We start from the raw sequence: 15,608 nt of genomic DNA on the forward strand, positions 1-15,608 counted from the left end.
CACATCTAGACGTGCTTTATCGCTTGTACATTTTGTTTTTGGCCTTTTCTTTGAAGAATTGTACATTGTGTATCTACTTGCCTTTTGAGTCGCCCTCAAAGTGGCGTGGCTTTGTTATATGATATGACTTAGGCTTCTGTCCGCTATATATATATATATTTTTAAATAAAAATTAATTTAAGTAGAAATTTTATATGCCAATTTTTTATTTAAAAAATTTAGTAGTTTAGTTGTTAATGATAATTTTTATTAACAATTATAAAATTATTTTCATAGGTTAAATTTTTAATATTATATTATGAAACGAATGAAATAAAATTATTAAATAAGTAAAAAGATATTTTAAATATTTTAATATTTAAAAAAAATTCAACCTAAAGAGTTCAAAATTTGAGCTCTTGACTTATTTAGTTTTTAAAAGTTCTGCTTAAAAAAAAGCAACAATAAAATATAAAAAAAGATTTATATAATTAAATAAATACTTATTATTATTATATAAACTTTCAAATACAGCTTCCGAACTTTTCATTGGTGGAGCTTTTACATGTAAAGTTTTAACTAAGAAAATTTTAGTTGTTTGGTTGTTAATAAGCGTTTTTATTAAAAATTATAAAATTATTTTAGTATGTAATTTTTCAAAAGTTATATTATAAAATAAATAAAATGAAATTGTCAAATAAGTAAATGATATTTAGATATTTTAGCATTTAAAAAAAAATCAACCTCTACTCCAAAAAATCAAATATTTGAGTTTTTGCTAATAATGGAAAAATAGTTTATTTAATTTTCAAAAGTTCTACCTAAAAAATAACAAAAAATTTGAAAAGAGCTAATGAGATTAAATATGTATTTATGACCATTAGATAAGTCATATTAAACAAATATTTTTAAAATGGCTTGTTGCAGGTTTTATGACTTTAAAAAGAAAAATAGTAATGAAAGAGTGTAATGAGAAAGTAATGATATTTTTTTTTTGAAAGAGAATAAATTTTTAATTCATTTTTTTTAGATTTTATTGTTCTTCTCTTTTTACTTGAATTCAAATTATCAATAGATAGGAGTAATGTTATTTGTACATAAAATTATATAAAGAAAATACACATAATCACTAAAAAATAAAAAAATATCTTATTAAAAGATAAATTTATTCATTTGATTAATTTTACCTTTTAACATGTATCTCATTCTATTTATTTTGTGTAATCTTTTTTAATCTAAATAATATTTTTCATAATATAAATAAAATTATTTAAAAAGCACTCCAAAATCACCCGGCCAAACGACTCTAACGAAAATATTTGTTAGAGAATATGGTGACAGTATTTGTATAACCTTCTATTTTTGTTCTCAATGAGTTTTCTTCTTTTAAATTACTTTCATCTCTTTCGTCTCTTATTAAGTTAGCATGTGAATTATGCCCATAAACTATTTGGTAGATTGCCTGAACGGGATGTGATCTCATTCAGTACTCTGCTTGCAGGTTGTGCGTGACAAGGTTGTGTTAATGAAGCGATAAAGCGCTTTAAAGAAATGGATGACGAATTATGCCATAATCTGTTTGATAGATTGCCTGAAAGGGGTGTGATTTCATTCAGTACTCTGCTTGTAGGTTAAGACAGGGTTGCGTTAATGAAGCGATAAAGCTCTTTAACGAAATGGATGAATGGGAGTGGAATCTAATTTAGTGTCTTGGAATGGTATGATTGCGGGTTTAATCACAGTGGATATTATCGAGAGGTGAAGAGGCTGTGTTTATGTTTCAAGGGACGCGCTGGGAAGGATTTAAACCTCATGGGGATAGTGTTTCTAGTGTTCTTTCTGCAGTGAGGGACTTGGAGAATTAGAAAGTTGGGTTCGAGATTCATGCCAATGTCACTAAGCAGGGTCTAGGGCAGGACAAATGGGTCTGTGGGTTGTTAATTCTCTTCGTGATATGTATGGAAAGTGTGCTTCTACGTGGAACTTGTTGGAAGTGTTTGATGAAGTGGGATGGAATTGACTATTGTGTCATGGACCCCAATGATTGCTGGCTGCTCCCAAAATGGGAAAGCTATCGAGGCGTCGGACCTTTGGAGCATTGATGCATGTGGGATTGAGGCCAAACAAGGTTATTATACACTTGCTTGTCACCAGCCTCTGGAAGTGTTGCAGCATTGATGCATGGAAGGGTTGTCCTTTGCTCTTCCATCAGAATTGGATTGTCCAACGATGTTTGTGTCTAGTGCTTTGGTATGTACGTATCTCGGCCTTTTTTTTTGGGTGGGGGGACGATGCCCTCCAAAAACTTGGTTTATTGAATGCTATAATAGGGGGATATGCAATGCGGAAAGGCTAAAGAGGCAAAGAAGCTATGGAGATGTTTAATTTGATTTAAAGAAGTGGACTGAAGCCTGATTTTATCAGCTCTGTTTTTATATTCTCTGCATGCAGCCGGGCTGGCCTAACAGATGAAGGCTGCAATTATGTTAATATAATGTCTAAAGAGTATGGGAATGAAGCCATGGTGACTGCCTGATTGGTGGCACATTATACTTGCACGGTGACTCCTCTGGGCGGTGCTGGAAGGTTGAAAGAGGCATATAACATGATTGAGCAAATGACATACAAACCAAATGCTTGTATGCACATGCTTCTAGCAGGAGATGCAATTATTTGACATTCTTAATTTTCAGGTATTAGATGCCGATAGTTGTGATAGTAGATATGATGATTTGATCTTGACGAAAGGTTCACACAGATTGGCGATGTATTTTAGTTATGGACAAGCGTGTTCTCAGTGAGGGCTTCCTTCAGAATGGTGGAACCTGTTCCACACGACCTCAGATTCTTTATGCTTAACTTAGAACCTGTGTCTTAAGTTCAATAATATAGAACCAGATTCTAACTTCTAATAATTGTATAATGTTTTCTTGATGACCATCCAAGTAGCCAGGTCCATTCTCTGCTTAGTGGATATTGGCAAAATCTATGGGCAAAAACTGGTCTGCAATCTCCAAAAAGATGAAAATTCCAGCACCAAGGCACCATCTTCAACAGGCAACGGCCCACAGGTTCACTGCATCAGATCAGATGCGCTCATTTGTCAATCAAAAGGGCATTGCCCAGTGGCACACAAAGAATATAACGTATGCGTCAGCATCAGTTTTACTATTTTAGCCCATTTCTTCTCGGCCACCAAACTCAATTATTCCTTTTTCTCATATAGGCATATAGCCGTTGCCAAAGCAAAGCCAAGATAACCATTACCCAGAAACCCACCAAAAACCCGCCCACTTTCCCAGAGAGAAATCAGAATAAGTAATCCGAGATAAAACACTACTATGCGCCATGGTGTACAATACGCACCCTGTGTTTCTCCATCACCATCACCCACCTTAAACATCACCTCCGATAATAATATTCCAAATAATAACCCCACCATGATCGTCTCAGTCATCTTAGCTCTCTTCTTACCCTGCGCTGGCATGAGTCTTGTGTTTATCGTTTACTTATCTCTGCTTTGGTGCGCTAGTAATGATAATGATAATAACGGTGATGTCCGGCTGCCGGTTAAGGCTGCGGCGGAGGGAGGCTTGTCAGCATCTGAACTGGACAAATTGCCCAAGATTTCTGGGAAGGAACTGGTGATGGGGACGGAGTGCGCTGTGTGTCTCGACGAGGTCGAGAGTGAGCAACCGGCTCGACTGGTTCCCGGTTGCAATCACGGCTTTCATCTCCAGTGCGCTGATTCTTGGCTTTCCAAGCACTCGGTTTGTCCTGTTTGTAGAGCCAAGCTTGACTCTCACTTCTTTAATGCTTTAGAAAGCGACAATCCCTGCTAGTAATTAGTTTTACAATTAATATTTATATTCAATTTCATCAGTTTTCTCTTTTGTATCTTTTTTTTTTTTTTTTTTTTTTGTGAATTCTGTCTACTTGTGAATGAATCAAAACATGATTCCATTCATGTATAGCTTGATGGAAATATCGATTTGTTTTTTTTTTTTTTTTTTTTCCCTTCCTTTGTCTAATCATTTTCCGGTGTGGAAGAAGAAGGAGAATAAAGGTGACAGAAACAAATAGTAAAGGGGTCGGCAATGTACACGTGTAATAGTTAGCGTAGTCTTGGAGAAACTTAAGGGAAAATCCATCAGGGGTAGTCATACTTTGTTGAATGTGGACCGTCGGATTAGATTAAGACGCATTTTCGATCGCGACACGAGGGATCAAACTTCATCACGGTCGTGGTGGTGGGGAAGTGAGTCCCTTCCCTTCCTTGTACGTTGAATGTGGGGTTAATGTATAAGTAAAAGTGTAAAACGCGAGCGCCCAGTTTGCGTTAATGGCCTAATGCGGTTGCTGTTGTGATTACTTGAACACATTGAAAATTACCATACAGTCCCTAATGCAATGCATGGGAAAAGGAAAGCGGTGGCAAAGCTGCTGGCGGTGCATCAACTGTTGGGAGTGGAAAGTGGGCAGCTTCGGTTTCGGGGCATTCAGCATGGCCACAGGCCGCAGGCACAGATGTAGGGTCGCGTGCAAGCAAGTGTTTTACTCCTCCACGCTCACCCCACCCTAAAACCACTACAAATTTGTAGCTGGAACTGAATAGAATTACAATATAACACGTGCATATTATGAGTATTGGATTCGTTCCATGTGAACTAATGAATGGTTTTCAAAAAATATAGCATTTTCACAGGACTCAAATGCATGTCGTGCTGTCCTGCTGCTTGATTAAAGATTATATAGTATGTGCGAGAGAGCTGGTGACTGTAATGCTCAATTAACCAAATTTAATTCATATGCCATGGTCCCATTCAAATGTTACCTCTATCATTTTTTCTATACAAAAAGTTCCACTTTTTCATTGGATTAATATGACAATTTAGGAAAAAAAAAAAGGTTCAACCTTTTTTTTTTCTGTAGTTTCATTGGCAAACAGCTAAAATCCATTATAATCATGGTGCCTTTATATATTTCAATTGTGGAGGCCCGCATGCATGAATTGCCAAAATCCATTAACCAACTTTTTCCCTTTCTCATCATATTGCGTGTGGCAAGCTGTATCTGCTTCTGCAGCCATTATCAACTTAATAAATGGATGAACAATCTGATCATCATTAACCACTTTATATTATTTCTTGTCAAAATCATTTTTCCAGATACCATAAAAATATGGTTGGTTTCTGAAGCCAGCGCAGCGGGGGTTAGCCAAGTGTGTGATTTAATGTGAAAGTGAGATCTACAAATGGAAGATGAAATGTGAAAAAGTAAGCAAGGGACATCTAACTTTAACTCTCTGGGATTTCTTTTTCAATTTCTTTTTCTTAATATGCCTATGATCGTCAGATTCGACTATTCGAGTAAGATAAATTGTACTTGGTGCTCTCAAATTATTTTTCAAATGGATAAGTTTTGACTTACACTTACTGATGGATATTGTTTGGCAAATTCAAAAGTACGATCGCCTCATAAGCCCCCACGATCTGCCTTACAATGAGAATACAACACAGAGCCCAATGAATTTAGTGCGTTTCAGTGGCCCATTTCAGAGTACAAGGAGCTCCACTTCACTCGTAGTGCAATACTGCATTAACTTAACGAGGATTATTAAGAATCATAATAATTGAGTCCCAACTTTATTCAGTGGATCATAAAATATTAATTTTGTCAACTATAAAATTTATTATTTAATAGATGAATAACATATAGTAGTTGGAACTCATTTGTTGATATTTCAATGATTAATTCATTTCAATGACAATTAGTTTGCTTGATAATCATATAAGTATCAAATTGACAAAAAAATTTCTTTGTTTACTCAAGTTTACTCTCGATGATAGAAGGGGGTTCTTCCCCCCCCCCCCCCTCCCTTTTTGGGACAAACTTGTAAAATAAAATTAGATTCTTTGAATATTTTTGCCGATGATGATAATAATAATAATACACATCCTAAATCGTAATCCCAAAACATATCCCAAATGACATAACTGCTTATGTGGCATGTCTATATCATTCAATAAAATTTCCACTCATAAATTTTTAATAGGTAATTAAAATATAATATTTTTAAAAAATATTGGGATTTGATTTTACACCAGATGCGGGCTAAGGCTCTTTTTTCTATTGAGGTTGGGTAATTACGATTTAAAAGTTACAATATTAAAGTATTTGATAAACATTAACTGTTATAATTTGAAAGTAAAGTTTATTTAACCTCAAACTCATACGATAAAAAATCTATAATATTTTTGTAATTTTTGTAAATAAATATAATTTAAAAATCATATTTACTACAACTTATCAGTTCTTATTTTATAATTACAACATTTTCTTAGATAAACTTTAATTAGTTGCCATATCGGTCACTCCTTGTGACAATCTTCTGTCCTTTTATTTATCTATTGATCTCATTTGTTAAATTGTCCTAGTAATTTATTTATTTATTTATTTTATTATTATTATTATTTGGGATATGTCCTATCCCAGATTGAGACAGCATACAACTGTTTGCAGGTATAATTACCGTAAGCTGTTCGGTCCAAAGTCGAAGGCAACTTGGTCATTTACAAGTTAGCCAAATCCTTTATTCTTACATCGATATTAAAGATGTTGCAACTATTTTCTTAGTCAATTAATTTGGAATTAACAATCCACGTTAGTTGTGAATTAAATTAAATCCATTATACAAAAAAAAGAAAAAAAGAGAAAAGCTATTTACATAGTAGTAAGCAGTGCGCCTCCTCCGTCAAAATTCAAAACGTTCGGTTTTCTTCATTTTCACTGATTCACGGATCTGAGCACCCCCTTTTTACTTTTAATTTGGAAAAGAGTCCCAAGTGTCACGCAACAAATGACCCCAATAAATAAAATTCTTCAGTCTGCTCTTCAACTTCATTGTCCGATAAAAGTTCCCGAATCAGCAAACTTTTGACTTTTCTTCTTATCGCATTCCCCCACTCGAGTCGATTATCAGGAGACACGTACGAAAAGTATTTTACTAAGGAAGATAAAATTATGGATTCACCTCTCAAATGCAGGTATGAAACAACCTATATTCAAAATTCATTATGACACTTATCTCTTTAACTTTTAAAATGTCATATTTAACCCTCTTATATTAACAAAAGCTGACATATAGTATTGTGTTAAATATAGTAAAAAGTCAATCTAAACGCTAATTAATTTAAAAGTGAAAATGTATGATTTCTGAAAACATAAATCTTTTTGGGGGGGGGGGGGGTGTCAAAGTTATTGCCCGATTTCTGTATTAAAGTGGAACCGTGAGAGCTCGCGTTCGCCAACCTTTAATGACACAAACTTTAAATAGTGCCGGCGTGGCACCGAACACTGTACGATGAATCCACGTGTCAGATTTACAAACGCACAACGCACGGCTTCCTTGCTGGCGTTGAGGTCACGAACTTTCATTAAAAGAGGGCTGCTTTTGGCTTTTTTGCTTGCTTCGATGCGGAGTCGTGTAGGACACGTGGAATTTGGTGCTTGCGAGTTGTGACGAGGGACCTTTATTGCTGGGCCCCATTGTTTGGATTCGAATAATGAAGTTATTGAAGTAATCCAACAACCATGGATGCAGCATGTGACACATGTCCTCTCAGTTTTACACGTGTTCTTCAACGATAAGCAATTAAGCATCTAATTATATTAGCTCCAGAAATTCGTTGCTTTTTCTTTTTTCTTTTTTCCTTTCTTTCTTTCTTTTTTCCGAATGGCTTTCTTGCGTCACGTCAAGTTCGATGAACTCTTTGAAGTATTTCGTGCTTCTTATGCAAAAGCTTTAATTTTTTTTTTGCCAATTTCGGCCGCCTCTTTCAGACCTCTTAAATGTTGATTTCTTTATTGATTTATAAACTATTATTATTGAGTTCGAAGTTGGATTTTCTCAAATTTTTGAAAAAAATTTGTTTCCTGGTTTCATTTATTAAGTGCCTCCCTCTTTGAGATGTAGGATGAAGACAGCATTTTTGTTGTTAGAATTCTCAATTCTCTATAGCTTCTTAGGAGGGTCTCTGTCCTTATAATTGCCATGAATTATACGATAGGTTTACTTTATCCGTTTCTAGCCCTCATTTAATGATACAATTTTTTATTTGGTAATGATTTCATTCCAGAAAAAAAAAAAGAAAAAAAGAAAGAGATAACTCATTACGCACGCCGCTCAACAATTTTATAATTTACATATATTTTAAATAAACTGTTGGGTTGCAAATTGAACTTTTCATTAATCTATTTAAATATTTATATCAGACGACGACCTAAATTTCAAAAGAATCTTCGGCGACCTGTTGTTTATACTATTAATGTTTGTCAAAATAATCAAGATATATTTTTTTAATCCCAGTGAAATTAGGATGTAAATTAATCATGATTAAAGCAGACCAAAAGGGGACAAGAACAACAGTAAATTTCGGCGGATAAAGCCTAAAGAATGGTGATTTGTCACCAAATTACGAACGGGAATGACATTGTCACTTATTAACACCGCCCTTCAAATCTCTTTTACTTGAAATTATAAATGATTCTTTTACTTTTTTGAATTTTAAGATCATATATATAAGCATGTATTGACACAAACGGCAAGTCACAGGCACTCCTCTTTTTAAGTTTTAACACATGACGCGACCAAAACTCCAAATTTATGTCACATTTCGGCCTGACGAACTACTAAAATGCGGGCCCACCAAAGAAAAGCTCCATAAACGTCGTAAGTAGTGGAGATTGGAAAATTTGCAGGCAGCTAAAAATGGACAAGTCGCCGTATATATCTAGAGCGACACTTGTAATTGCTCCACAAAGAGAAACTCTATGGTGTCTTCGTCAACGCCGTTGGATCATCCCACCAAAAAAAAATCCTTTCATTTTCTTTCTTGTGATATGTGTGACTTTTACGCTGCTGCGCTCATATTTTTCGGGAAAAAAGGAATTTCAAGAGAAAGAGAAAAGGAAAAAAGAAAAAAATACAAAAAATGGGGGAAAGAGTCTGAGAGTGAGACAGCCAGACAGGTGTCCCCGGCAAAGTCTTTTATGACAGCACGGGACCTTTGCTACAGTGGTACATCCCGCACCAGTAACATTCAACAGTAATCATACACGTGGCAGTCATTGATTTAGTGGCGTTGACTTGTAAAAAGAGAGTCAATAATATGTCCGTCTGAAATTGGAAGGAGGTGAAGGAGCATTAAAGGTGATGGAGACTAGGAGTAGGGCAGTAGTGGTTGCCATATGAGTGCTACGTGTGAGTGCCTTGATGGGCGATGAATCAGCATCATTACAAAGAATACGGTTCCTTCCTTCTGAGGAATATTATTTTACCATAACATCAACAACATCAAAAAGCAGCAGCAGCAGCATTTGAGCTGGGACAGTGTTAATCTTTTTGTAATACATCGAGAGAGAAATTGGAAAAAGAAAAAAAGAGAGAAAAAAATAAAATTAAAAAAAAAAAGGAGAGTGATGAGAAATGAAGTGAGGTTGGAGGAAGACGAGGAGCAGCTGATGACGACAAATGGAAGCTCTATCTCTGAGCATCAGAAGATCTCAACCTCATCAAGATTTTCAAGCCTCTTGGCCTCTAAAGATCGTGACTATCTTCTCAATCAACATGGCACTCAGGTTCTTTTTCTTCTCTCTTGTTTCTTCTCTGGCTAGCCCATATGCTCACTTGCAATGAAAAAAAATATATATATATAAATAGATACATTAAAATATAATAGCTTCTTTTCTTTTGTTTTTTGAAAACCCATGCACTGGCTTTTGAGAGGGAGAAAGTCTTTTCTGATGTCTGTTTGAGTTGCGTTATTTTCCTTTATATATATATATATATAAGAAAATTACATGAAAAACCATGCATAGAGTCTCACTTTTTGCCTATACACAGAAAATATTTTCTACTCAGCTAATGGCTTTTTTTCCCCTTAAAATCTTGTGGAACATGTGAAAAATAGGAGTTTATCAAAGGAACTTCCTCTTACAAGAATCGAGTTTTCTTTTAGGATAAAAAGAAAAAAAAAACGATATTGATCTGAATATTCCGGAACTCTATTATTGCCATAATATTTTACTTGTTATTAAATATTATCTATCAAAATATTTCATAAATTATCTGATGATATACGGTGCAGAGTTTGATACAAATCAAACCTTGTGATTAAACCGAGTATAAACCTTATTTAAATATTGAATTAGAGCCTATTTTGCGACTGATATTGAGGGTTTTGGCGTTCGATATAATTTTGTCGTCATGGTCCCGCAACATTGATCTTCTTTGGTTTTGTTCCATAAACTTGATGGTGGGTCTGAATTTACTTGAAAGTTAACCAAACTTCGGTGTATCATTGGTGTATACGAACTATGCTCCGTTGGTAAATATTCACTGGAAGACTCAGCTCATGTTTCAGCGACATAGTTTTATTAATATTATATTTTATGTGTGACAATTGATTTCATTCAACGGTTTATCATCTTTAAACTTAGTACATCTATATAGCTAAAGTATTATCCTTTCCTACTATTTGTTCATATGTGTGTGTGTGTGTAAAATTGCTTCTTTAATTTGAATTTTTCAACTCTATATAGTAATAAGATTAATTGGTAAAAGATGTGTGTTCTCAAGAGAAAGCTCCATTATGAAAACACGGCAAGACATAGGATGTCTTTTCCTTGAACTAGCAGCTAAATGTACTGTTCCATGTCTAGTGCATTGTTTGGGTCCTGATTCAATTTGCTGATCTCTTTAATATATTTTTTTAATGAAATTGCTTTGCTGCTAACAATCAACCTCTAGTTATATCTCGTAACATTGAAACCTAATTCTATTCCCTTGAAAGATTCTTAATTATGTCACTGTCCCAATGGTACGTGCAACAACTAAGAAGGAGAATGACTTCCACCAAGGAAATTGGCGAGGAGGTAACTTATACTCTCCTCCTATCATGGTGAAATGTGTTCTATTTCAGGGACTCAAATTTTGACGAGTGTAGATAGATTTCCTTTTTGTTTTATGCAGATTTTTCTAGTAATACTCGGGTGAACCTGAAAATAGATTAGAATATTATATTTCACTAAAAGTGAATGATCATAGATAAGTATATTATAAAGTACAGTTTTCCACTGTTCTTATCTTGTTGGCTACCCAACAAATGACCAAAGCCTCGTTACAAAATATTGTACTGTTTGCCTTGTTCTGGCCGTTGTTATTGTAGGGAGAGGGGTCCCTTTTGTAAGGTGATGGGGCTTATTTACAAAGATGCTAGTTGTCACAAAGCTAGTAATATACGTGCAAAATATGAAGTCTTAATCAGCACGGGTTCCCACTTTCAGAAAAAACCAAGCTGGCATGACACTTGTCGTTTCATAAATATCACCATAGCTAACGCTGTAGGCGGTACATCATTTTCTTGGCTCACAACTTTAATTTTGTGGAATGTGAATAGGATTTTCATCCTTTAAAGAAATATACAATGTTTAACAAGTTACCTCAGTTTACCGTAGCTAAAATGCCCCGCTGTGAATTGGTTAATTACTCTTATTGCAGGTGAAAGTCTCTGATCTTGAAGGCAAGGTCACAGCCCTTTACTTCTCAGCTAACTGGTATCCGCCGTGTGGAAACTTCACCGGAGTTCTTGTTGACGTTTACGAAGAGCTGAGGAACAATGGATCCGATTTTGAGGTTGTCTTTGTGTCATCTGATGAAGACTTGAATGCCTTCAACAACTACCGTGCATGCATGCCATGGCTAGCAGTTCCATATTCGGATTTGGAAACAAAGAAGGCCTTGAACCGAAAATTTGACATCGAAGGCATTCCTTGCTTGGTTGTGTTGCAACCTTATGATGATAAAGATGATGCAACATTGCATGATGGAGTTGAGCTCATTTACAAGTATGGGATCAGAGCTTTCCCATTTACTAAAGAGAAGCTTGAGGAATTGCAAAAGGAAGAAAAAGAGAAGCACGAACGCCAAACTTTAATTAATTTATTAACAAACCACGACAGAGGCTATCTTTTGGGTCACCCTCCTGATGAAAAGGTATGTACTATTAAGTCTAAAGTGCTCATCTAGTACACAATTTTAGATTTTTTTTTTAAATTTGAAAAAAATTGTTACATCATATGGCTTAGTGATTTTTTTAAATTTTGAAAAAGTTCAGAACAGTAGACCAGAGTAATTTCTAATTATATGTATATATAGACATCAATCCTTTAAATGTCTAGACAAGTAATAAATTCTTGTCGCGAGTTGGGCAAAATTTGTTTTTGCATACATGATTGTTTTTTATTCCAATACTTAGGTCCATTGCATGTGTGTCTCATTTTTGAACAAGTAAAACGTGTTTGTCTATGCCTTGCTCCTTTGAAGCCACTTCCAAATAAAGCCAATGTGTGGATAAGAAAGAGTTCCCTCTTTTATTTTTTCACCTCATTATTTATATGTAGACAGCATACACTTCCCTATCTTTTCTTGCATCATCACTTGTTGATTACTTTATACAATGATATGGACAAATGGCTCATTATCTCATGTGACAGATAGGACAGTAGTCATGATCCTGACAAGCTGCCTTCTGATAGATTCACTAAATTAAATATAATTTTTAGTCTAGTAATTGGTTAATTTTGAACCTTGAAATTTTGTAATTGGTGTAATTAAGTAGAAAATTAAGCACGAAATATAATATAATTGTGCATGCTTTTATTGTGTAGGTACCCGTATCTTCCCTGGTGGGTAAAACGGTTGGGCTTTATTTCTCAGCCAGATGGTGCATTCCATGTGAGAAATTCATGCCTAAGTTGCTCTCCATCTACCAGAAAATAAAGCAAAATCTGGTGGAAAAAGGAGATGCACTTGAGGATTTTGAAGTGGTATTTGTGTCGACTGATCGTGATCAAACATCCTTCGAATCTTACTTCGGTACCATGCCATGGCTGGCATTGCCGTTTGGAGATCCAACAATCAAAGAGCTTACTAAATACTTTGATGTGCAAGGCATTCCTTGTTTGGTGATCATCGGTCCCGAAGGTAAAACTGTCACCAAACAAGGTAGAAACCTGATTAATTTGTATCAAGAAAATGCATATCCGTTCACAGAGGCCAAATTGGAGTTTCTGGAGAAACAAATGGAGGAAGAGGCTAAGAACTTGCCGCGATCAGAGTTTCACATAGGACATAGACACGAGCTTAATTTGGTTTCAGAGGGTACCGGGGGAGGGCCATTTATATGCTGTGATTGTGATGAGCAAGGCTCCGGTTGGGCTTACCAGTGTCTTGAATGTGGCTATGAGGTGCATCCCAAGTGTGTTAGAGCTGTGGACCGTGGCTCCATGATTCAGAGGTGACGTTCTTGTGTCAAATTGCTTGTCCTAATTGACCTGCTGGGCACCTTAATTTGGGTGATATAAAGTATAATATATTACTTTCTAGCTTCAAGGCTGGATTAATGTCGGATTTCGTCTGTTCATTTAGCATATTACATTCATAGTCATAGTGTGATTGCCTCCCTTCCCCTGTGGCCGTGGGCATGTTTTGTGGTTTTACTGGTAGCTAAAACTGTGGATGCTGCTAATTTACTTGTTATATTTGTTTCGTGTAATAGACCATTCGATTGGAATCTATGTATCAGAAACAGGCAAAAGTTCCTGAAAATTTGTATTGTCATAGTGGCAGGTGATCTAAACCAACCACTTCTCTGCAATAAATGATGCATTCCATCAATATATCTATGAATTTATTTGCAGGATCCATGTGTTTGTTATCTCAATTCATGTAACAACGTGTAGTTGAATTTTTTTATATTACCACTTGGCATTTGCTTGTTGATTTTTTAAAATAGATATAGGCATGTCATTATATTATTTATTTGTTGTATAACTGAAATGATACTTTAGAGGTATTTTAAAATTTATTTTCAATCGGGTTGTTGCTTAGTCTAGCAGTTTATGCTAAAGGATTGTAATTACTAGTTGATTCAAAATACTATATTATGAACAGGTAAGGATTTCGATCATAATTTATCTACTCAAAAGGTTACCAACGACGTAAAAAGGATTTTTATTTTACAGAAAAATATAAAATTAATTGATAAGATAATATTAAAATTTCCTGATTTATACAAATTTAATTGAAATTCGTTCAAAAACCTTTTAAGTGGACAATGGTTATATCATTCGTACCATTAATTGTGTAGTGCTTTGTTGTGGGAAATGAAAAATGAAATAGTTTTTTTTGGCTTCTCTGCTTTGATTACTCTACTTTTTTTTTCCCCCAATTTGACTCGGTTCATTGTTAAGAACTTGCGGCTGTAAGCAGCCATAAAATCGCATTCCAACAAAACTCGAGTCCACCGTCATTGATAAGTAAAATCAATCCCAATAATTATTAATTGTGTACTGCTTTGTGAGAAATGAAAAATGAAATAATTTTTTGGCTACTCTGCTTTGATTACTTCACCTGTGTGTTTTTTTTTCCAATTTTACGTGGTTCAATGTAAAGAACTTGCGACTGTAAGCAGCCATAAAATGGCATTCCAACCAAACATCCAGCGTTCTTGATAAGCAAAATCAACCCAAATAATTATAACCATAGCAGGCCTTATGGAATAGAGGAAGGGTATTTCGATTTAGAAAATAATTGGGGGTTTGAAAACTCTAGTCCCACTAGAGAAGACCCATAGCCATAAGCATGAGATAACCATAAAAAAATGTCTGTACTTGGGCTTTTTTGGGAATATCAAAAAGAAAAAGGCCCAATGAAACAAAAGGGTAGGTTAGCAACAAACCAGCGGAAGCTTGTACAAACTGTTCAACTTGCTCACTCTTTCGTCTCTGAGCGTATGTAAACAAAAAAGTGAAAAAGATAATAATAATAATAATAAGAATTGAGCTACCTTGCGACGGTTGTAAGGTATCACAACTTTGTCCTTTTTCTGAGTCAGCCAATAGATCTGATGGAAAAGTTGGTCTTTGTTCAAATGGTTATTAACATTGCAAACCCTATTGTTTATTGCAAAATCATAAATGTCAAAAGTCTGAAAATATTTATACATATGAATCATATTATTTAAAATTTTGAAAATTTGATCCATTGACTTAACTTAAGTACTTAACCATAAAATGAGTGACATTGTAAGAATAACAATGTAATCTCACCTAAATAAATTTTTTATGTAATACATATTTAATATAGAATAAATAAATAGAATACGCATTAAAAATATGAGTTGTTAAAGAAATTTGTGAAATAAAAAGTGTAGAAGTAAAAAAATGTACCAAGGTATAACACTTTATTATTTTACTTTTACAAAATTTTATTATCACCTTTTTTTAGTATTAATTTACGTGTTAGTTTATTTGTACATAGAACTTGTTAGCTTATATAAAATACCAACATTGCCCTTAAATTTTGAAAGAGCCATTTTGAATTTCTAAATGTGGTCCAATAAATATATATAGAAAGACTAGAAAAATAATATAAAAGAAAGTTAATTGATTTTTTAAAAAAAAGAATTCAAAAGCTGTTGAGCTTTATATTTCCTAAGAATGATCTATTTTTTTTTCTGTTTTTGAATATCTGTGCATGTGAGATGTTTTAACAATATTTTAGTCTT

At 34.5% G+C, this 15,608-nt stretch overlaps 2 protein-coding genes across 3 annotated transcripts; both read left to right on the forward strand.

Annotated features, from left to right (window-relative positions):
• The first annotated feature begins 3,320 nt into the window (after positions 1-3,320).
• On the forward strand, positions 3,321-3,821 carry LOC18040986 (E3 ubiquitin-protein ligase ATL23). The gene has a single exon (XM_006435185.2). The coding sequence runs from the start codon at positions 3,321-3,323 to the stop codon at positions 3,819-3,821; it is 501 nt and encodes a 166-aa protein (XP_006435248.1).
• A 5,182-nt stretch (positions 3,822-9,003) lies between these two features.
• LOC18040987 (probable nucleoredoxin 2) lies at positions 9,004-13,719 on the forward strand. Of its 2 annotated transcripts, XM_006435189.2 has the most exons (4): positions 9,004-9,618; positions 10,833-10,914; positions 11,540-12,034; positions 12,709-13,719. In XM_006435189.2, exons 1-4 carry the CDS (start codon positions 9,512-9,514, stop codon positions 13,339-13,341), a joined length of 1,317 nt encoding a protein of 438 aa, XP_006435252.1. In that variant the 5' UTR covers positions 9,004-9,511; the 3' UTR covers positions 13,342-13,719. The 2 variants fall into 2 exon arrangements, with proteins under 2 accessions (XP_006435252.1, XP_006435250.1); XM_006435187.2 differs by lacking the exon at positions 10,833-10,914 and having other exon boundaries at positions 9,009-9,618.
• Positions 13,720-15,608: the final 1,889 nt, after the last annotated feature.

The sequence above is a fragment of the Citrus clementina genome, unplaced genomic scaffold (assembly GCF_000493195.1).
Source record: "Citrus clementina cultivar Clemenules unplaced genomic scaffold, Citrus_clementina_v1.0 scaffold_5, whole genome shotgun sequence".
In the NCBI taxonomy this organism is placed as follows: Eukaryota; Viridiplantae; Streptophyta; class Magnoliopsida; order Sapindales; family Rutaceae; genus Citrus; species Citrus x clementina.